Source organism: Pelecanus crispus, chromosome 3 (assembly GCF_030463565.1).
Source record: "Pelecanus crispus isolate bPelCri1 chromosome 3, bPelCri1.pri, whole genome shotgun sequence".
Classification (NCBI taxonomy): Eukaryota; Metazoa; Chordata; class Aves; order Pelecaniformes; family Pelecanidae; genus Pelecanus; species Pelecanus crispus.
Genome location: NC_134645.1, coordinates 72,708,293 through 72,730,117, shown reverse-complemented (window position 1 = coordinate 72,730,117; position 21,825 = coordinate 72,708,293). Strand labels below are relative to the sequence as shown.

The window sequence follows — 21,825 nt, the reverse complement described above, 5'->3', positions numbered from 1 at the left end:
GCTTTGCAGTGTTTCGTAGCATGTATGACAATTGTTGGTAGAGTGCCTCCCTGCTTCTTGGTCCGAAGTTGCTGAGGATACTTATTAAGTTAGTTGTTTCATTGCAAGTGATGCATTTCTTCTTAAAAAGCCTTGTTACTTCATAACTGTTCCCTTTGCTCTAGCTTCACAGATAGACTCTTGTATCCTTCAGAGAAACAGCTGAGAGGAGAGCAGAAATAGTGCCAACAGAGAAGTGTAAAGTGTGAAGGCCATCTGAAGGGCTGTGGGGTGGGTGTCGGGGCAGGTGCTGGGTTCAGACCTGAAGCTCAGTGAAGGATTTCCGTGCGTGCCGTTGAGCATTTTAAGTACTTGTACAGAATGGGAAAATACACATTAGTACTCATAAACCTAATAATCACCTAGCTATGCCAAAATAGAAGCTGCTTTCTGAAGAACAGTAATTTTAGGACATGTGTGTAGAAAACGCTGATGCATAGGTTCGCATGGAGAAGGGGTTGCCTGCAGCCCTCCAACCCTGGTACTGTAGTTGCCATTAACTGTTTTTACTCAGGGGAGCTGCTGAGCATATTTCAGGTTTGTAGCTTCCTAAAGGTAAACAAAGTTAACACGAGAAGTACCTGGTACATGATCTGCAGGTGTAGATTGACATAACAGGTAAGACGACTGGTGGCCAGCTACCTCTGCAAGTCTCTCTCCTTGGCCATGTGTTTCCCACTTTTTTTCTTGTGTTGTGAACTAGTGATCATATGCCAGAGTGAGAATTAATTCAGCTGCCTGATCAATTGGAAAACTAATTTAAAAACACTTCAGTCTCCTATGTTAGCCTGCTAAAGCTTCTCCCCTTGCAGCCTCATGGTTGCTGTCTAAAGCAGAGAGGAAGAAGGGAAAGCCATATTGACTTCTTCCATAATTTTTCAGCCATTAGGCAGGGTGCAGTCTGAGATAATGGCAGTCTTGGCTGACTGTGACCTGGTGGAATGGCTGAAGGGGTCTGAGACCTGGGGAGGGGTACCTGGACCAGCTGATGTGTGAGAGGTCTGGCTGGACCTGCAGCCCAAACCTTTCAGGCCCATGTAGGTGTTTGATCACATAACTGGAGGTCTTGGGCTAAACTCCTGGTGATACAGGGTAAGCCTGGCATAGCATCCGGAAAGAGAAGTCTGTGTGGGTAGAAGTCGTCTCTTGTCTTTCTATTCCAGGCCAGTCTCTCTAACCAGCCTAAAAGGATGGTTGCAGGGAACTGAATTCAGTGATTGCAAGTTATTTCCACCTTTCTCTTCATATTCAGGCACTGGCTGGGACTGTTACTATCCTCAAAGGGGCAAAAGTGATTAAAAACATGATGAGGCAGGGAAAGGAAGCCTTATTTTACCTTGTGTTTTTTCTCCTACATGCAAGTATTTCCTCAGCCTTATCTGATCACAACAGTATTTTTGCAAGAATCAAATCTCTTCCTCACTGTTAATGCTGAAATTTTAGCCAGAAGTCTACCTGGGGCATTTTGACTTATTCTACCTTTATTCTTCACTTGCACCTCACAGCAAAAGCAGGCTCTCGGAGCACAACACTACCTGCAAGAGGTTTGTCAAATCCGTATCCACATTTTGAACTAGTAAAGGGTTTGTGGTAAAGGTCATATTATGTTATACTTTTTTTAAACATAGATTTACATATTTAAAAAGCAGATTAATTAGTAGTAGTGGTTTTGTTTTTTTGTTTTGTTTGGTTTTTGGTGGTTTTTTTAAAGAGTATTTGGAACAAATGGGAAATCATAATTTCTTCTCTTGTGGCAAACCTGATGTGAAAATGAGTATTTTTAACAACCTAATCAGCTGATAGAACTGCCTTTAGGAATTTAAATGAGCTTGCTTCATGATTTCTTTGCTTTATGAAAAAGTGGGAAGTGGAATATATTGGTTTGAACACAGTTGTGGTTTGTTTTTCCTGGTGTAAAACATCTGCATTGTCCGCTTCTCCCCTTTTTTTGCTGTTTCTAAGGATTTTGTGATGTTGTAAAGATTCTAGCTGTTTGTGACCAACAAAGTCTGCAGCAATCGATACACAAACACTCTCCGTTCATTGAGGTGAAGGCTATCTTGCAGCTTCAGTTGGGACCCAATTCTGGCAGTCTCTCAGGATGACTGACCCGATGTGGTGACAACCCCCAAATTACAGCCAGAGTTTTGTCAGGAGGAGAATTAACTCTCATAGTTTGGCTGTTAAATACACTGTTTAGAAATCACTACGTGCTAGACAAGTGCAGCTCTCTACTGGATTACATCAGTTGTGGGGCAGAATTGTTCTTTCAAGTTTCATAACACCATTTTTATTCTGTGCCATAGTCTTCTGCTGAGGTATCTTTAGGTAACAGTTTAACTGTTTGATGATGAGTAATTTGCTCCTAAGTGGGATGACACTTCTGCTTTGCTTTCACTTCTGCTTCTCCAAGTATGAATCAGAACCACTGCTTAAGCTGTTGCCTCAGCTCCCTGGGGAAGGCTGTGCCGTTTCCACTTCTTGATCTTGTATGTTTGCTCCCTGTTGTGGCTGTATCCATCATCACATTAAATGTGTATTAAACTGTGGTTTAAACTTCCAGTGCATTATGAGAAGTAACTTCATAATGTCATGTGAAATTGGAGCTTTAGCACAGTATCTGGGGTTTGTCCAAGTGATGGTATGTGGGGAGAAGCTTGCAAGTCTGTTCTGTATTAACCTTTCCCAGGAAGTATTTTATCCCTGAAAATGGGTTAGTGCACACCCATCCTCTTATCACTTAAGCTATGTAAAAGTTATCAATTTGTTTCACTTTGTGATAGCTTTAATAGCATAGTTTTCACCAAAAGCAGCTTTGTTTATTGTGGATAGGTACTGGTAGGATGAGAAAAGTCTCTTTTCAGGAAGGCAGAGCAAAATAACTATTTGTAATTCAAATCTTAGCTATTTTGTAACAACTTGATTGCATAAATGAACTTCTTTAAGTTACCATCACTTGGCTTTCATTACAAACAAGGTATGTTAACCTCATGTATTCCACCTTGAATCTTAGAAATGAGATATGTTGTTATTCTTGACAATCACCTGCCAGTTAAAAAGTACTTTTCAGGCTTTCTTCTGCTTTTGCTTGCACCTATGCAACTCTGCTGTTTCTGTATTAAATTTATCAAGTAAAGAGGGCACAATTTGGTTTCATGTGTGGTAGTCAAGAATGAAAATATTGATTATTAATATGTGCCCAAGAAAATTTACATACAACCTCAGACCTAGCAAAGACATGGAAACTGAATAGTTGTAGGTAGCTTTCTTAAGGAAAGCAGGATATTTTAAGAATGGCTATGAAATGCCTGTCCTTTTTTCTACAGGCCAGGGAACATAGATGATCAGGGTGGTCAAGAGAATAGTTGAGAGATTTATGTTAAAAGTTCTTGCTATTTTTAAGTCATCACCCACATCCATGGCAACTCTCTGTTAGGTTTTGTAGCCATCTTCTGGGATGGAGTAGTGAGATAGGTGGGAGCATACTTCCCCTTTCCTACCTCCTTCCCTCAATTATAAGAGCTTTATTTTATGCTAAACACCACTTTCTGCTGGTATTAAGCATCACGAAATGTTTCTGTAGATACAACAGTAAAACATAATAGTAGCCATTGCTGGTGAAACCAAAGGTTCAATTAACTCTTGCTGATGATACCAGCTGGGTTTATCTGTATTAGAGGCTCAGTAGTACGGATTCCTGAATAGGTTGTGCAAATATATGGTGATTTGGGCTCTATTTTATTTGAAAGGGGAACACTGGTATCATGGCAAGTGTGAACTCAGGAGCCTTTTCCAGCTTTTGTGTCTGATTGGGACCCTGCCTACTAAATAGTTGAAGAATGAGCTATTGATCTCTTTTTTTCAACATAAAAAGTTGTAGGATAAATTGTCACTGTTTGTTGATGGGTTTTGCTTGGCTCCACCTGAAGACTGAAGTGATGTTTCTCAATGAAGATTGAGACCACATATTTTCACTCTTCTGTAACAGCTTATGGGTGCTAACTTTTTGTCCATTTTTAAGAAAAGCATGGGAAAGGATTTGGTTATGATACCAATTATTTTAATAGTTAACAGTATTATTCCATTGGAATTGATCTGAATCTGGGTTAATCCAGTCTGAACCTGGTGGAGGTCAGAGTTTGACTGTTCAGGGCTTGCTGTTGTAAGCAAGATGAGGAAGCAGCTATGTACCTTTTTAAGCATTGCTCATGTAAGAGAGTAGCATATACATAAAAATTACCTGCTCAAATAACTGAGCATGCTTTAATCCTCTTAATTGGAAAGGGAGAATGGGATTTGGGAGGGTGTTTTTGGTTTTTTCTTTCTAGTTTATTGTTTTGTGAGGTAAGTATTTAAACAAATTACAGTAAACACTCACATCATGACTTTCCTGCTTTTGGGAGGTCAGGCATGCTGAGAGTGAGGGGTGCTTGCCCCATGGCAGGGGGAAGGCTCCCACGCTGCATGGTTGGTGGCTGCCACCATGCCTGTGTCCCATCCCGTTCGACCTGTTCGCTCCTCGCCTTCCCGGGGTGTCAGCCTGGGCTATCGCAGTTTCTGTGCCTTACCAGAGCACTCAGATGGGCAGGATAGACCTAGGTTAGGCTTGGCTGGTAACAAATTCAAACAGATGACAGTTTCTACAAGTCTTAGGCTGGCTGTGGGAGAACAGGCTATTCTCCTCTGGATTTAAGGCTCTAGATTACAGAGTTAACTGATAGTTTTTTATCTTATTTATTTTACAAGAATCATCTGTCAGAGTTGGCTTGTTTCAGTTCTGTGTTATTTAGCTGTGATGTTTTTATGCTCATGCTGGAAAACCATTACCTTATGGAGGTCTTGCTTTTTCACTGCTTGTATTTCCTAATGCTACTGAGCCCCTGCGAGCAGGGCTCACTCCCGAGATGGCCACGTTATTCAAGCATATTATGGTATGCGGATGGTCTTCTGGCCCTCGCTTCCTTTCTGTAATCCCTTCCCACACTTGCTCGGTTTTGGTGTGGTCTTTTTGGCCCCACTCCTAGGCAGGAGCAACTGCCTCTGTTTTCCACCCCAAAAAGGGCAGGTATCCAGCTCAGTTTGCTGTCCTCAAAGCTCTTCTTTCATGAGTATCTTTGGGTCTTTTAGCAAAAGTGAATGGGTCTTCTAAGGAATACGAGAATTACCATACCCATACTTAGCTAGCACTGGTAATATGCACACCTGGACAAAATAAGAAAGCTCTTGTGCATTTCCTTGTTCCCTTTAATGAATGCTGAGAGGCCTGTAGGTTTGGGTCAGATTCCTCCAAGGTTTGCAGTTTCTGCCGTGCTTCCTCCCAGGTTGCCTTCCTCCACTGTGATTTTCCCCTCCCTCTGCCCCCACACCTGCCCCAGGAGGAGAGATGAAAGATTGCTTTATCTTGCATGCTCCAGGGCTCCCAGAGGTTGTGCAAGCTTTCTGCCAGCCCATCTCTGGGTCTAACTCTGGTGTGCCTCTTTGTCAGAGGGTGTCCCAGCTCAGCGAGCAGCCATCCAGGTGTACCAGCCCCAGTTTTGTCCGGCCACGGGACTAACCATTGCCTCTGCTGTGGGTTTCAGCTCACCATGGATGCCAAAAAAAACAGAGTAGAAAGCACGTAACCTCCATACATGCTGATGACATGCACTAGGTTTGATGAGTAGTAGCAGGCAGAGGCATGACTTAATGAAGTGTAGTTTTTCTAAACAAGTTACTGAGGTGAAATAGTTTCCTTTTTTGATTCACTTGGTGCTAGAGAAAGTAACAGGAGATGAAAGGGGAGAGAGGGGAAGCTCATTCAGGTTGATAATTATTTGTTTACATCTTGTGAAGGAGAATGTCTGTATTAATTTGTTTTTCTGTAAGTAATTTTCTATAAATCCTATCCCTATGTCAACAAGACAAAAAAACCCTGAATGTTTCCATTGATATCAAATCCATGTGAGCAGGTAACACCTGGTCCTGTAGAAGAAAGAAAAGGAGTAGAGCTTCATGTCAGTGTGTTGTCAAATGAAAAACCAAATTAAGAAGCCTTTAAGAAAAAGGTTTTGGTTGAGTTTAGGTGTATTCTGAAGAATATCTTGCTAGTTTATCCTCACAGGTTTTTTTTAGGAGAGTCCTATATGTGACTGGAAGGGAAAAAGAAGAGTTTGAATGGGAAACAGACACCATGATTTGGAGTTTTGTTCCGGGCTGTGGAGGCCAGTTTTGCCAGTTAAGGTTTTGGCTGGTTTCTGGGACTAAAGCTGCTCTGGTCACTGCCTGCACAGGTGGTGCTGGCTGCGGCCCTCACTGGTGCGTAGCTGCACGATCCCGCAGCACCCCTGGGGATGTGGGTTTGTGTAAGCACGCTCCTGAAAGTGGTCCTCAGAGTGTTGTGGATGAAGCTGGAATCTCTAGCCTGTGGCTGAGGTTGTGAGAACTAGATGAGCTTTGAGAATTTTAATTGATGCTGCATTTAAATATGCATTGTAAAGCATTCAGAAGACGTGCTTTTGGAGCAGAAAGGTCAAACCTTTGATGTAGTGGTCATGGTTGGATTGCAGTTATGTATGCCTTGATTCCCTCCCAGCTTCTTGCTTTTGAGTGCCTTTCCTTCTGAAGGATGAGATACTAACGTGTTCTTCAAAGGCCCTGAGACTTCCCTTCTTTTTGTGTCCTTTTTAGTGTTGGCAGTGTGATAGTTAATGTAAATCTCATTAACGACATGACTAGAAGAGGTGGTGTCTGCTCATGCCTGCAACGTTTGGGCCCAAGTGACTTTTTCTGAATGTTATGTGGGGCAGGAACCACCATGTCATTGTCATGGCTTCATCCAGATGTGCGGTACCAATGTGAAAGGAGAACAAAGACTCTGTGTCCTCAGAGGACATGTGAAGGAGGACATCCTGATGGACCCTTTCAGGGTTGGTCTATGTGAGCTTGTGACACAATAGAAATCTGTGGGGTTTTTTTGGTTTGGTTTTTCTTGGTGGAAGTCTGTGGTTGTACCTTTATTAGTAATAAATGGCCATTTTAATACAACTTAAAATGAACATCTGTCACAAATATATATAGAAATTCTTTGGGGTTTTTTGTGTTTGAATACCTATCAGACATTGGTGCTGGGAGAAGTTAGGTTTCTTGGGCTACTTTTAGTCCCTGAGGTGGGGAAAAGTGGGATTCTTTTTCTTCTACACATCGTAAAGGTGCTGTTGACATTGGCCACCTTCTTTGAATCGCCTCAGTCACCTTCCTCATTCTCCACTGACTATGGAGAAAGACTGGTCATTCTAGTTGTTTCAGTGGTCACTCGGATAATTTCCTGGCATAGCAGAAAATAAAAATAACAATTACTAATTCAGTGCCAGGGTGCAGGACTTCCTCACCATTTCGAATTCTTTCTGGATCCTTTTGAGGTCAGCAATACACACCCTGCTAAGGCTCGTGAAGCCCTTCCCTCCTGAGGAGGGGAGCGACAGCTCCCAACTAGAGTGGGATTACAGGTGGTGGTTGGCAGAGAAGACAGTGGGGCAACTTAATGAGAAAGTAATTTATTGCAAGTCTGCTGTATTGAGAAGTGAGTAAAAGGGGGAATAAAAGTGAAACATACCCCATGGAGTATTTGTGAAGCAATGGACGACAGGCAAGAACTTGTTTGAAGATGTCCAGTGGAGGAGGTGGCACACAAGAAACCCAGTCTGTTTTCCTGTTTGGTGGTGATACAACTTAAGTAGCCCCTAATCTAATTACTGTTAGTTCTAGCTGTTTATTCTTGCTTGTCTTGCAGCACTGAGGATTTGTACCATTTGACAGTAAGGAGGGAGGATGAATCTGTTTCATAGGATTTTTTTTGCAGGGGTGGGGGTAAAAGCAGTTTGATGGAGAATGCCAGGATATCACTGGCACAAACCAGAGGTCAGGGATCTGGACTGCTGACGTTAGTACTTAAACCACAGAAATGGTCATGGAACTACAACCTTAAAGGCAGGTTGCAAAATGCTTAGTAAAAGTTTGCACGGTCTTTGGTTTGCACTTGAGTCATGTCTACTTGGATTTCATTTGGTTAGCACCTACCATTGTGGAGTCCTGAACCATGGTGAGCCCTTCAAGTATTTTTCACAATTTTTTTTTTTAAAGAAGAAAACAAATTCAAAATTACACTGTGCTTCTCAAACCTGCAAGATAAGTAATTCTTCACTGATTTGCAACTTATCAGCAAAAAATGAGAGCAATGTTTCCAGTGAACTAGAAAGCAATGGGATTTTGCTTATAAATAAAGGGAACTTCAATCCACTTGTTTCTTCTCCTGTAGAATATGAAGGTCCTGTAGACCAGACTGTCCCTTCACTTGCATCTGTGCATTTCCAAAATATTTTTTTATGCATAACATCCTTGGTAGCTTACAGGGGAGAATTTGGTGCACTGGTAGAAATTAAATTTCTCTACAGAGGTGCAGATTAGACATCGGACTGTTTCCTTTTCTTTCAGCATTAATAGGTGGGAAGTAAGAATAATTTACTGGTTTAATTAGCATATTCATCTCTGAACTAAGAGTAAAGTTTCAGTTTGAAAATGCTCGTTTGTATGTGTCTATTTTAAAGTAGAATGGCCCCTTCTTTAAGGAATATAGCCGTAATACGGCTGCCCAAGTACAGCCTGCACACGTTATGTTACATCCAGCTTGGGACAGGCTAAATGACAGGTATAAATCAGTACGTCCAGTGTAGTTTGAACTGTGCTTTCTGTGTAGCTAACAAAGATTTCCTTAAAAAGAAAGCTTGGGGAGCAGAAATAATTTTCTGACTTAAAGTACCATGCCATCTGTTTTTGTTCTCTGTTGGTGGCATCACTGCGTTTCAGGGCAGTAAGTGGACCAGTGTAGAGTTTGGGTCCCATCCCCGTCCCCCCCCCCCCCCGAATATTTTCAAATAAAATGTCAAGAATTGGGGGTATGTATTGCTCTCCTGGTAATTTAAATGTTACCTTTCTGTAGGATGGAAGTCATAAGAGCCTGCTTTCTCCTTATGCATTGTAAGCAGAGCTAGCCCCCCTGAGATGCTCCACAGAAGTGAAGCACAGCTGGGTGTAAGAACTGGGTGCTGCCTGACATTTAACACTGTACTGCAGCTCAGCTGCTTTTAGACATACCTGAGTCGTTCCTCGGGCTGTGAAAATACACCGTGCTGTTGTGTATACTGAGAGTTCTTAAGTTCTTAATACACAGTGGTATTTTGAAATTCAAAGACTTTTTAAAACTTGGGGGTTTGACACTATGATAAGCTGATATTGAAAGATAAGGCTCTTCAAAATTTCTTTTAAAAAAAAAAAAAAACAAGGAAAAGAATAAAACCAGTTATTGTTACCCATAAGAGATTTTTTTTTTTTTCTTTCCTATTCCGTAGCACCTCCTGGGTCTGCAGCAGCAGGTAGCCTAACAGGCTACGTCTAAAGCTGTACTTACATTAGTTGCTGATGCTAGCGCACAAACAAAGATGGACTGTTTTGGTAAGACAAAGCTCCATTGAAGTTAGTGCTAATAAATAAACCAGCTCTGTTCACTTAGGTCCCATTCAAAACACAGGAAAAGGATCAATCTTTGCCAAACTTGAAAGGCTGAAACTATTACAGAGGATAAAAATAATTTACTTCAAGTGGGTGTAAAACATATTTTCAAAATAAACACTGAAACCACACTTGACTCTTACCACATATATTAATCATATTCTGTGTGGGCAGGAAATACAGAAAGCGTTCAGCTTTGTATTCCTTCATTTTATTAATGCAGGTTTGTTCTAACTAGCATTCAATATAAGCAATACTTCTTGAGTACCTGCTTAGATGCCAGATACAATGTGCCTTCTCACTGTGAAGTGTTGTTGCGTTGTAGCTTAGTTTACACTTAGCAAAAAGGCTTGCCTCTTTTAGTATTTCCCTAATGCTTAAAAAAAAAAAAAAAAAAACCTTGAAGTAGTTGTAGATGGGGTTAATTTGACTATTTGATTTTAAATTGTTGTACCTAGACTTCTTTAAAAAGAAGCTTATACTAATCCTTGCAGTAGTGCAATAGCTCTTTATATTTCTGTAGCAAATCGCTTTTCTAGTTTAGCATGTTTGAGTGCTCTAGTGCTGATCATCTGCTTTTTAAGCACAGCTCCATGATGTACTTGGTGATTCTTCTAAAAAGAGTCACTCTAGTGATGTCATATGCTCAACTTCAATTTTCATGTGCTGCTACAGATGAATTGGTGTTCTACAGGTACAAAATGTGGACATTCCCTAGCATGTAGTTTGTGGGGTTTGGGGCTTTTTTTTTTTTTTTTAATACCTTTGAGTACATACTCCTTCCATACTTACACTGGTTGATGTAAAAGCCAAACTGTTTGAGCCTAGACCTGTTTGCATGTGGTAGAGCTCTGCTCACCTTTTAGAGCTGGAAATGAAATTCAGTGAAGTTTCCTCCTAAGAGTGGGCGTACTGCTGGGGGAGCTGCCTCTGCTCTGTACCACGGGCAGATCTGCCTGCACCCCGATCTGAGGCTGCGCAGGGCACTGCGGCAGCGATTGCTCGCTGAGGTCTTCTCTGCCGTGCTTTGGTCTGGGATGGGCTGCAACCGTCCTCACCCTGCTTTTCTCTCTCTAACATATGCCTAACCTCTTTGCTCTGCTTGGGTTTAGCTACATTGCTGAGAGAACAAAGGTAGTGCAATAGGGATTTTTTTGAAATCAATATGAGCCTTGGGTTTTATACCAGTTTGTTATGACTCTTCTAATTCTCTGGCTCCGGACTAAATTAATTATCATTCAGTTAGAACCCATATGACTCCATTGCTGAGGCAAGAATAACAGAGCTGTGTTGGGTTTGGGTTTTGGTTGGTTGGTTGGGTTTTTTTTGTCCTTTCTTAGCTTAAATACTGCATTAATGGAGTCTGTGAGGTGTCTTCTGGTACCGCTATGCAGCAGCAAGATCTGCATCCAAATCTGAGGTGTTCCTGTCGTATTTAGTGTATTATTTGGCAGATCCCATAATGGAGGATGTTAAAGAATAAGCAGTCTAGGGAAATCAAACTTGCTAACCTTGAAGCAGTAATTCCTAGAAAGAGGTGCTGGTTACACCATTAAACCCCTTTTTCTCTGCATGGAGATACTCACTAAGGAAGGAATTGGGCTGGTGGTCAGCTCCACTTGTACGGTCAGCACTCATTCATTCAAGATTGCTTGCGGCAGACATAAACGTGCTGAAGCCGGGTCCTTGCAGACTCTCAAGATCCAGCAGGGTTTATTAACTCGGGCTCAGTGCCAAGCAAACGCAACTCTGCTCTCCCAGACCAAGTAGGATCTGCTGTTTTGGCATGGAGTCTGAGCCGTTAAAGCCTGCCAAGCGTGAAGGGTGCAGACCTGGGGCCAGCGCAGTTCTCGGATCCAGGAGCTTTGGAATGCGGAGATCTGACCATATGGATCAGCTTGGGACCATCAGGGCTTACTAGATCAACAACAGTTTCAGCCCTGTTAAACTTGAGCTTGCTTCTGTGCTTGGTTTTGTTTTGGCTGTCTTTTTAGGTGGGTTTTTTTTTTTAAGGGCTTTTGGGGTTGTTTGTTTTTTTTTTTTGGGGGGGGGTGTTTTTCAAACTCTAATGGGGGTGTTTTTCAAACTCTAACTCTGAGTTCTAGGAAGATTTATTAGCTTGGTCAGCCCCAGGCTCAGCTAACACTTTCTGCATCTGCAGTGTGGCAGATAAGGAGCTTCTTGGAAGCAGACTGCAGAGGCACTGAGCTTGCTGAGCAGGAACCAGCTCAGGGCTAGCACTGAGCCAGAGCTGCTAGACTCTGATGATCCTATATTGACTTTAATTTCTCTGTGCGGTGATTCCCAGCACATTTTGCAGTGAAACAATGTACAAATGTTTCCGTTGCCTGCTTTCTCACAGCCTTCATGAGCTGTGATAGTGGAGCACTGACCATTATGCACAAAGCGTGGAGTGCTGGATGAGTGCTGTTAGTTAGGGCTCATGTTTTGGTGTCGCGGAGTAGGTAGCCATGATACAGACACTGAGGCTATATGTTTAATAACTGCAGTTGTCACAAGGGTAATTAGCTTTTCTGTTTGGATTTGAAAATACCTTCTGGAAAAAGTGCAGTGTGCTTGCAGTAAGTCAAAATACTTTTAAGATGATATGCTTGATAGTCTGTGGATTGTTACAGTACTTGAAATTAAATTTGCTCACAAAATTCACAAATGCTTGCTTACTTTTTCCCAGCAAAACGTCATACAGCTCTTCTGGGTTTTTCCATATGCAGGTGCAGCTGGGACAAGCGGATATAAAATGCCCGATCACAGAGTGCAGCGAACACCTGGATGAAACAACTATCCTCTATAACCTGCCCCATGATGACATCATCAAGTATAAATATTTCCTGGAACTCAGCCGCATTGACTCCAGCACCAAGCCATGCCCTCAGTGCAAGCACTTTACAACCTTCCGGAGGAGAGGCCACATTCCTACTCCTGCCAAATTGGAGAACAAATACAAAGTGAGCATGCTTGCCAGGATTGTGGGTTAGATGATGCTGCAAAAGTAGGACCGCATTTGGTGGGCATTAAATGAGCTTTCTTGCATCACTGGGACTGTGTGCAAGCTGTGATTAGGAGTATGAATCTGTAGTACATCACTGATTAACTACTTAATTGATTTCTAAAAGTTCAAGCAGTTGAACTTCAGTCCTTATTTCTTCAGCAGGTGGCATAACTTTGTCCTGACACACAATTTAAATTGTTTTCTCTCTGACATGCAAACAATATGGTCATGATCAGAAGAGACTGGGGAAGGGTAGTTATCACTATAACTGATAATTTTAGACACACAGCTCCAGCAAAGATAAGTTTTCCCTGAAACTCTGAGCAAATGAATTCTGGGCATTTACAGTGTTAGGCTGTTGGCTTGCTCCTTCCATAGAACTAGAGCTCTCGTCTGTCTTGCTTCTTGGTTTTGATTTCTTCAGTCCCTCACCAGAGGTTATACATTAGTGTAGTCTCATCACTCACAATACGGAAAACTTGGAAAAGTGGATTTTCCATATTTCTCAGCATTTATTTTAGTAGAAGATTTGCTTACACTGTGATTTCAGTGAAAGGTAAAAAGCAAGAGATTACAGTTAGAAGAAGTTCTGAGCTGCTGAAGGTCCATCTCAGTTCCAGAAGATGATGGTTCTGTCTGCAGCATCATGCTCTGTATTAGTTTTCCATCCAGTTATTAGATTTGTTGTGGTTAATTTCATGATTGAGCTGGCCTTTCCTGGACAAACCAGTTCTCCTCAGTAGGAGTTTAGATGACTGTTTAGATAGCCCTAATTATACAGCATAAGATTCAGCCCAGTATGGAGATTAGAAGGTAAAAGGTTGTGTATCCAGTGGAATTGAAACCTTGGTAAAGCTAACTCTGAGTTACGAGCCACTTATGTATACCTGTGCAGTGCATAAATTACATGCCATGCTGTCTGCTGGACTCGACATTTTCAGATTTTTGGCATCTTACACGGAGGTGGAGAAATTCGAAACTGCAGGTAAAATTCCTTCCGCCCACAGCTATTCTTCTTCACCCATCTGCTGATCATTCCCTCAGGTGTAGACAGGATGTACGGTCGGGTGTAGATCAGATATTGTCATGCTTCTGCAGCAGCTTCTCTTAAGGCACCAGAGGCTGTTACTGTCCCACCAATGTGGGGCACAGGTGGTGCAGCTGTTGTACCATGGGATGCCAACTCTGAGAATGTTCCTCAAGGCACAAAATGGGTTGTTCTGCCCACCAGTGCTCTTTTGAGTTAAAACGCTATAGTTAAAATGTTCCCACCACTTCCCTACAAATCATCATCGGAAGGAATGGGAGACTGTGTGGTGCGTGAAATAGGTGCAGGCCAGAAGCAGTTCCCTGGTACTATGGTGATGCATTATGTATAGCTCTGATCTGCAAAGCTCCTGGGAACAGACTTTGGCAAAATGTGTCCTTTGAGCTGTGGCCAGGCATTGCCTGGAAGACTGTCTGGTTGATGCTGGTCTGAAATATAACTAGGAAAGTGCTAGCAAACAGCATGGGTGATCGTAGTCCAGGGCTTCAACCTACTCCCTGAACCTGTGTTGGTACCTGGCATAGGTACAGTTTTAGTGACTTATTTTAGGCTTAGCACAAGAAAGAGTTTTGCTGCAGGGATAAGATTTAAAAGGAAGACTGTATATAAAGACTGTGTATATGTGAGTAATTACATACACAGGTAGCTGTGGACCATTATTATCTCAGTTTTCTTGGATTCTTATGGATTGTATGGTAACATGTCTGTGCCTTGAATTATAGGCTCTTTGGAGGTACAGTCTCATTTTCTTCTGCATATAGCATAGGAGACATCTGACTGGAGACTGGGTGACTCGCATATTCACACGCAAGCAATATAAACAGCAATTGCACCAGAGGAATTCTGCACCAGCACTGGAAGTGCTGCCTTCAGAAGAACTGAGTCATGTGTGGGGAAAGTCTACGCACAAGCCTACTAGTCACTGCACGGAAGGGCTCAGTGCCAGTGTCCTCACTCTCCTCTACACTGCAACAGGAAAATACTGTAAAATCCAAGAGTATATTTGAACAGATACTTTTGAAATGTTACTAACGGCATTCCTAAAATTTGATATGCTATTTAAAATTATAAAAAAACTTAACATCTAAATTTAAAGAGGTAGCAAAGTTATTAGATAGGTTAATTTTCCTTACTTTAGCTGTTTTATGTAAGATAAAGTGATCTAAGCCCAGCAGTTCAGTTTGCATCAAAGTTTTGGTGTGCTAAGCCTAGAAGGTTAGCTGGTGCATGTATGTTGAGAGAGGAGGGGAAGAAAAGGGGAACTTGCTATCCAAACCTTTCTTCTCCCATTAGTGCCACTTAGGACAGCACAGTACAGCAGCGTGACTATTTAGTTTCCCATATCAAATATTTGTATCACAAATGGATCCAGCTTTCAGTAAGGAAATACCCCTGCCCCCTCTCTTGTGACCTAAATTGGGAGTGTAAGACTTGATTGTAGACAAGATTCTAATAAACCTTTGGTCAAAGCTGGTATGCCAAAGTGCAAAGGAAATGGGGAAAAATTGAAAAATTGGTAGTTAGGTCCTATGCATGGAACAGGTATGGGTTTCAAAAGAGTGAGCTTGTTCTGTGAGGGGTTTTTTTTTTTGGCGGGGGGTATGTTCCTCTGAGCGCTGGATTTCACCTGTTGTTTTAAAGTCAGTGCTTTGATTTGACCTGCTACCTGCCATAAAGAAGCAGTTCTTGATTCTTGGACTCTATTTCTGCCTTACCAACCTGCGAGATTCATAATGAAGTTTTCTTGTTCACTTCTGTCAAGAGATACACATTGCATAAAAGAAGGGCTTGAGTGCTTGGCTTTGGAAATGTAAATGCTTTTTCAGTGCAGTTGTTACAGAAACTATCTTTTTTTTGAACTACTCAAGAGTTTCTGAAACTCAATGGTCTAGAACTAGTAGGAATCTTTATCTGCGAAGATGCCGTGATAAAGTGGATCTGTGTAGTTCATATCAATCAGTTCCCCCCTTATTGGATCAGATATTAACCTCGACTAGCAGATATCTTCATGGCTACACATCACTTCAGTCTGCGTTGAGCCTGAACGGCTGCAGACTTGTGATTTTGCCGTGCTCTCCCTCTTTGCTCTCAGCTGTTCATTCCTGCCAGCTTGCTTTTGCTCGTGTTGATGTTTTGGTGTCACACTGGGAGCTGGATCAAAGATCAGCTCCAATGGGATACAAGATTTGCTTGTTTTGTTGTTACTTATTTTCAGCTGGTACAAGAGAGGGGATGGGTTAGTGATGAGGAGGCGGCAGCTGTTTTGGCAGGAGCCCGTATTTATTTTGGAGTAAAGTTGACTGTGTAGCTGTAGCTAGAGATTGTAATTCATATAATCAGTTAGTCACACAATTAATTCAGCCATCCTATTACATAGCTAGCATTCCACTAAGCAGCAGAAAATCCTGCTAAGCTTTTTGCAGCTTCAGGCTTTCAGAATATTTTTAACGTGCAGTCAGTTTTGCTATCGTCGTATCACATCGAGCAGTGTTTTGTGTTGCTGTTACCTACCAATTTTGAAAGGTCTTTGCCTGGGAGGTGAGGAAAATGATAGTTAGAATAGTTTTCAGTAAGGAGGCTAGCTAAGAAAACGGAAAATGTTAGCCTCAAAGGTCAGTGTTTCAGAAAGCTGAGAACCAAAAGGGTTAGGATGAGAAGTTGTGTAATCTTTTCTATTTCAAGGGAGACTGACCTCCACATGGCATAGAAGTTTGTGTATGTATCCATCCTCTCAATTCTGATCGACTGAAATGGAAGTCATAAAATAAATGGAAAAAAGGTTGTGTGAGGAAAAACATATTTGAAAAAAGACTAGATTGATGGTTTGGGTTTTTTTCAGATATAGTTTGTCTGCTTTGCTGGACTATAATATATTTCACTGCTTTAAATTATATGTAGATAGCATTTTCTGTGTCCTTGTTATGATGATTTCATGCACTAATACTGAAACATAAAGCAAATCATCCTTGACTTTTTTTCTTTCAGAAAAGCAGAGAAGGAATGGAATAAGAATAAAAAACTGCTGTAATTGCCTTGTTGTATTCCGATTTCTTAAGCACACTGGTGTCACACTACATCCGTGTTTGAATAGGTTTAGGGTTTTGTTTTGCAGCCACTAGTTCCAAGAAAAATAAGGTTTATAAGTACTTAAAAGAAAATACTTTTCTTCGCATGCTTGATGTATGTTCAGACAGTATCGAATAACAGAGAAGTCAAGTGGCCCATTGAAAACGTAAAAATTATTTACTAGTTCAGTTTTGTGGAAGGTGCTGTCAGGGGTGGCAGGTGGAAGAGGAAGCTAGGTACTCCAAACTTGATAATAATGTAGACAGTTCCCACTAGTTTACTTCAGTTAGTCAGGGCCATTCATGGCAACAAATGTTATTCTGAGTTCATGCGGTTATAGCCTCATCCTGTATTTCAGTACTAAGTAATGTATTTGGAAACATCTGATGTCAGCCTGCATGTATAAGATTAAATATATATCCTGGTGGCTGCTATGTTTCTTGCAATTATATACATGCTATAATAGAAAGAGTCTGCAATGAATTTGTGTCAGATTTTCACTAAAAAAAAACCCAAAACCAAACCCACAAAACTTGTATTTTAAATTATGTTGGCATTTTGTTTAAGAAAGAAGCTTTAACTTGCAGCTTCCCAGATCTGTTGGTTTGGGTTTGTATTTTTTAACATTCATGTTCCACCTCAAATGTTTGAATACTGCAACAGTAAAAGCTGTCAGGTTGCAGGATACTTAATTGTGGCTACAAGCTTCATCTTTGGCTGGGGCATAACACATACTAAGTAATACAACACGATGCCTGCTATAATCTGTCTTCCCAGCAGTAGGTCACTGCAATGTGCATTATTGAAAATCATAAATTCAGAGATTGGGGGGAAAAAAAACAGAAGGGGGAAAAAAAAAGGTATGGAGATATTTGGCAGAATAGTCGCTAGTAATCTAATCTATCTTGTGCATATTGGTTTCTAAAAGGTTGTGGAAACATAGATCAGTGCTCTGTGTTAGTTCAGTTAGTAGCAATAAATATGCTATTCTTTAGGTTCTTCAGAGTGGGAATTTTCCTCTTTCCTATTAAGCTGTTTTTATTAGGGGAATTCATCTGGGAAGCAGGGATGCAGGATAGTGTATTTCCTTTGGTTTAGCTTCTGGGCCAGCAGACCAACAAATCAGAGGAAGGGCACCAGTTATATTTTTGTATTGCTTTTGTTTTATACTTTATCTTGGCCTTAGACATTACTGTGTGTTCACGTAAAAAGTAATGATGTTTGTAATCCAAATGTTGCATCTTTAATGTGTTGTTTCCCTACAAACAAGTTTCATTTGTTGTTCTTTTCTGGTTTTGTGCTGCCTACCTGTGTCTTCAGTAAGTTATTTCATTGACAGGAAGAATGTGATAAGTGCAGTTTTCTTCTGTGTGAGGTATCTTATTGTGTGCCTTAGCAAAAGTGTCGCTTTGTAGCTATAGAAAGCAGCAAGTCGTACTTGTACCAGCTACAAGATATCAGAACTTCATCCATTTTAATATTACACTCTCTTTGAGTCTGCTTGATATGAAGGAAATGTATGTATTCTAACACTTAAATGCATGTACAATTGTTTTTTTTTTACAAGGATAATAACTAGTAGATGGTAACGGATTAAAATGTTGAAGTGTTGTAATAAGAAGAAAATCTGTCAACTTCTTGGTGCTGCTTCCCTTCTTTGCACTTTAGCCTTATGCCCAGGCAAAGGATCCTGGAGGGGGAAATGCTGTCTTATGAGCAGTGAGAAAATTATTAGTTCTCTTGATGATTAATTCCCATTCTTGCACTTGCTGATCTATAGATTTGGATTGGCATAAAGAGGTAAGCTGAACTGACACATTGAGCAGCACATCATATAGTCCACCATTAAAGGTAAAATACTTGGTTAAATAGTGCTGCACAGACAGAGGTACATCCCTGTATACAAATGAAGCTATGACTGCTAGACACTGCTGCAGTGTAAAAAAACCCATTTGCTCTCTATAGGTGAAGTTAAAGACAACCACTGAAAAAATGGGTTAGCCAGAGTCATAAAAATGCTGAGCTTGAGCCATTGTGTCAATTAGGTTTTCAATGTGAGCCATTAAAGACAAAAAACTAAATGCTGTCTCTGTGTATAGAACTCTAGGAAATAGTATTAAGGGTAGTGGACGGCTTCATTTCTCCGTCACGCATCAGAGGTCAGATCAGCTTTGTATTAGCATGCTGGTGGTGATGGGTGTAGGAGTTGCACATATAAATAATTTTTGGCTGTCCCCCAGCAAAATACTTACGGGAGATCAGAGGGCCTACTTTGGACTCTAACTGGAGCTGAGGCAGCACACCACCAGTCGGTGTGTCTGAGCAGAGGGCACAGCGACTAGTGGGAGTGAGGACTTTGGAAATATGTTTTGGGGGCTTCACTTGTGACTACACCCTAGCATGTAGTTTCCTGAACAGCACCCCCACAGTATGCATGGCCAGCACAGACACATCTGTGGTTCGGTGGTGAACCGGGTCTGGACACAGATACAAACAAAAAGCCTTTTTTTAACTGGTTGAACTCCTCAGTCCCATCCATCAGCTGGTACAAAGCCAGGGCAGTGCCAGGCATGGGCTACAACTGGAGCTGGTGGACAGGGCTCAGCAGTCGCTTGAGCGATGTGCCTTGCCGTCTTCCAGGCTGAGGCGTTTTGCTGCCAAACACAGCAGAAGGGAAGATGTTGCAGGAGCCTAGATGTGCCTGTGTCTAATGTGGCTTCTAGTTCTTGCTTTCCGTAGTCACAGTCCAGGTAGGAGGCCTGTCTTTCATCAAATAAGGACCTGCAATGTGCCTCTATTTATTACTTCTACAAACACAGAAGCTGCCATAGCTTTTTTTCAAAAAAACAAATAGCCAGGCTCTGGAAGAAGATATGATGATGATGGTACCTGTTTAACGCAATGATTTAAAACCCATGGGGTGGGAAGAATAGATCCTTTCTCAGTTTAAGGAGCTTGACTTGTGGTTTTTGTTGTTGGGTGTCTGTAGCAAGCAGGCTGTTTGGCACAGCCTCACCTTGCCCTTAAGCAATCAAGAGCAAAAAGGAGGTGCCTGACTTCCAGGTGGTAGTTGTGGCCCTTGGTTGAGATCCTTGCTCTTGGCCCCTTTTCCCAGGACCATTTCTAATACAAGCTTCATAATCCATTCTGGGCTCTGTGGAGCCCCTTCAGGAGACCAGGTACTCCCTGGTAATAGCCTTGGCAGTGAAGTTTATAACTAGAAGACTGAAATCCACCACACTGAAAACTGGCTGCTCGTTTTTAGGTGATCTCACGCATGTCTTGGAGGCAGCTGAATAAGCTTCCTGAGTTTTGCCTTTTGACATTTGAGCCACACGGTGAATTTGGGAAGCAGTTTCTATGCTTAAACCAAGCTACTTGTGCTTTGTTTGATTGGGGCCTTTCCTGGCTTAGCAATTAGTTCTGTATTTTCTCTCTTTTAAAAAGAACAAGTTAGCTTCCATAACTTCTTGTGTTTTTAAAACAGACATTGCAAAAGAGGTTAGACCTTTGCTGGGAAACTACTCCCTTAATTGAAGAGCAGTGGTTTTAAAACAGGCTTTCCAGTTGCGTCAGCAACCAGCTTGCAAATGTGTGATGTTTTCTCATTTGTACAGATCCAGTGTCCATCTTGCCAATTTGTCTGGTGTTTCAAGTGCCACTCTCCCTGGCATGAAGGCGTTAACTGCAAAGAATACAAGAAGGGAGACAAGCTGTTGCGTCACTGGGCCAACGAAATCGAACACGGGCAGAGGAATGCCCAGAAGTGTCCAAAATGCAAGGTGAGCTTCTGTCCCTTGGCTTGCAGGTAGTGACTTCAAACCATTTTAAACGTGTATTTAAAGTAAATATTTTTAGCTTCTGCTCAGCATTGGAAATGGAATTCACGCTTGCTGCGCAGATTCTTGTCAATGACTTGTTGAGGAAAACAGGTCACTCATTTTACTTGCTGGTTCCCACACTGATTCTGCAGAATCTCTGCATGTGAAAGAAACATTAGGGAAATCCAAAGAGGAGGCTTTAATGTATGCTTATAATGAATGTGTGTTACAGTACAAATTTGTCCTGAAATAAAGCTTTAAAGAAATGTAAAGCTTTAGAGAAATATGGTGCCCTTGGTTTTCCAGAGAGCTTGGGTGAGTTGTTTCCGAGTAAGGCAGAAAGTACTCTATCAACAAGTTAACTAAGGGCAACTTTAAGATTTGGCAAAACCAGAGGTCTGTTAGGATTAAATGTCAGTTCTTCACAAGCTTTTCTCATAAATTAGTTCAATTGTCAACAGACTGAAGTGCAGTCCCATGCCCTAAAAACATCATTAATCTGTTCCAGGGTAGGAAATATTTCCCACTACTCAAATGAGATGAAACAGCCCCACGCACCCCTGCCCTGGCTGCTTTTAACGAGGGTGGCCTTTGTGTTTGTGCACTATTTTTTTTCACAGCACTTTTCTCCAGCTGCTGACAGAGTAGTAAGTCAAAACCTTGAGAGCACCATGGTGGTGGGAGTCTGTCCCTTTTTTTGAAGGGGATTACCTAACCCGAACCTGTCTATTACTCTACATCTACTTCATGGAGAGGACAAAGTAAGGAAACTGGAAAATTTGGTAAATTCAATATATATTGAATGGGAAAATGTACTTCTAAAAGTCCGAAGTATACTTTTGTCATACTTCGAGCCTTACCCTGAGCAAAAAAGAGAATGCTTATCAGTTTACTAAGTATCTTATTTTGGTCTTGGGGAAAAAATGCCTGTGATGCCATAGCTTGAAATTGAAAGATTTCAAAACACTAAGCAAAATTCAGAAAGCTCTGAAATCAGCAGTTGGTTGTTTACCCTTCCTCCTGCACACACGTGACATTTGAACAGAGTTTTAACAGCTTGACATTTGGTAAGAGTTGATAGGTTTGAGCCAGTTCTAAAAATGTTCACTTTCTGGGAAGTCTTACAGTAAAATCCTTTTAGAAACTTTGTTCCTTCTGGGAGTGGGAAGAAGTATCTGTTTTGATTTTAATTCTTTGACTTGTGTCCAGACTCAGATTTTATGACAATGCGAATGATGTAACTGTTGAAATAAGTTGTCCAAAAAAAGAAGAAAATGCACCAAGCAAAAAAGTATGAA

General features: G+C 41.4%; 1 protein-coding gene across 1 annotated transcript in view; it reads left to right on the top strand.

Annotated features, from left to right (window-relative positions):
- The window catches only part of RNF217 (ring finger protein 217), a 60,470-nt gene that overhangs the window by 22,470 nt on the left and 16,175 nt on the right, over positions 1-21,825 (top strand). The window contains exons 2-3 of the mRNA XM_075708181.1: positions 12,315-12,548; positions 20,324-20,488. Of these exons, the coding sequence (XP_075564296.1) occupies positions 12,315-12,548; positions 20,324-20,488 (399 nt within the window). The remainder of the gene's footprint in view (positions 1-12,314; positions 12,549-20,323; positions 20,489-21,825) is intronic.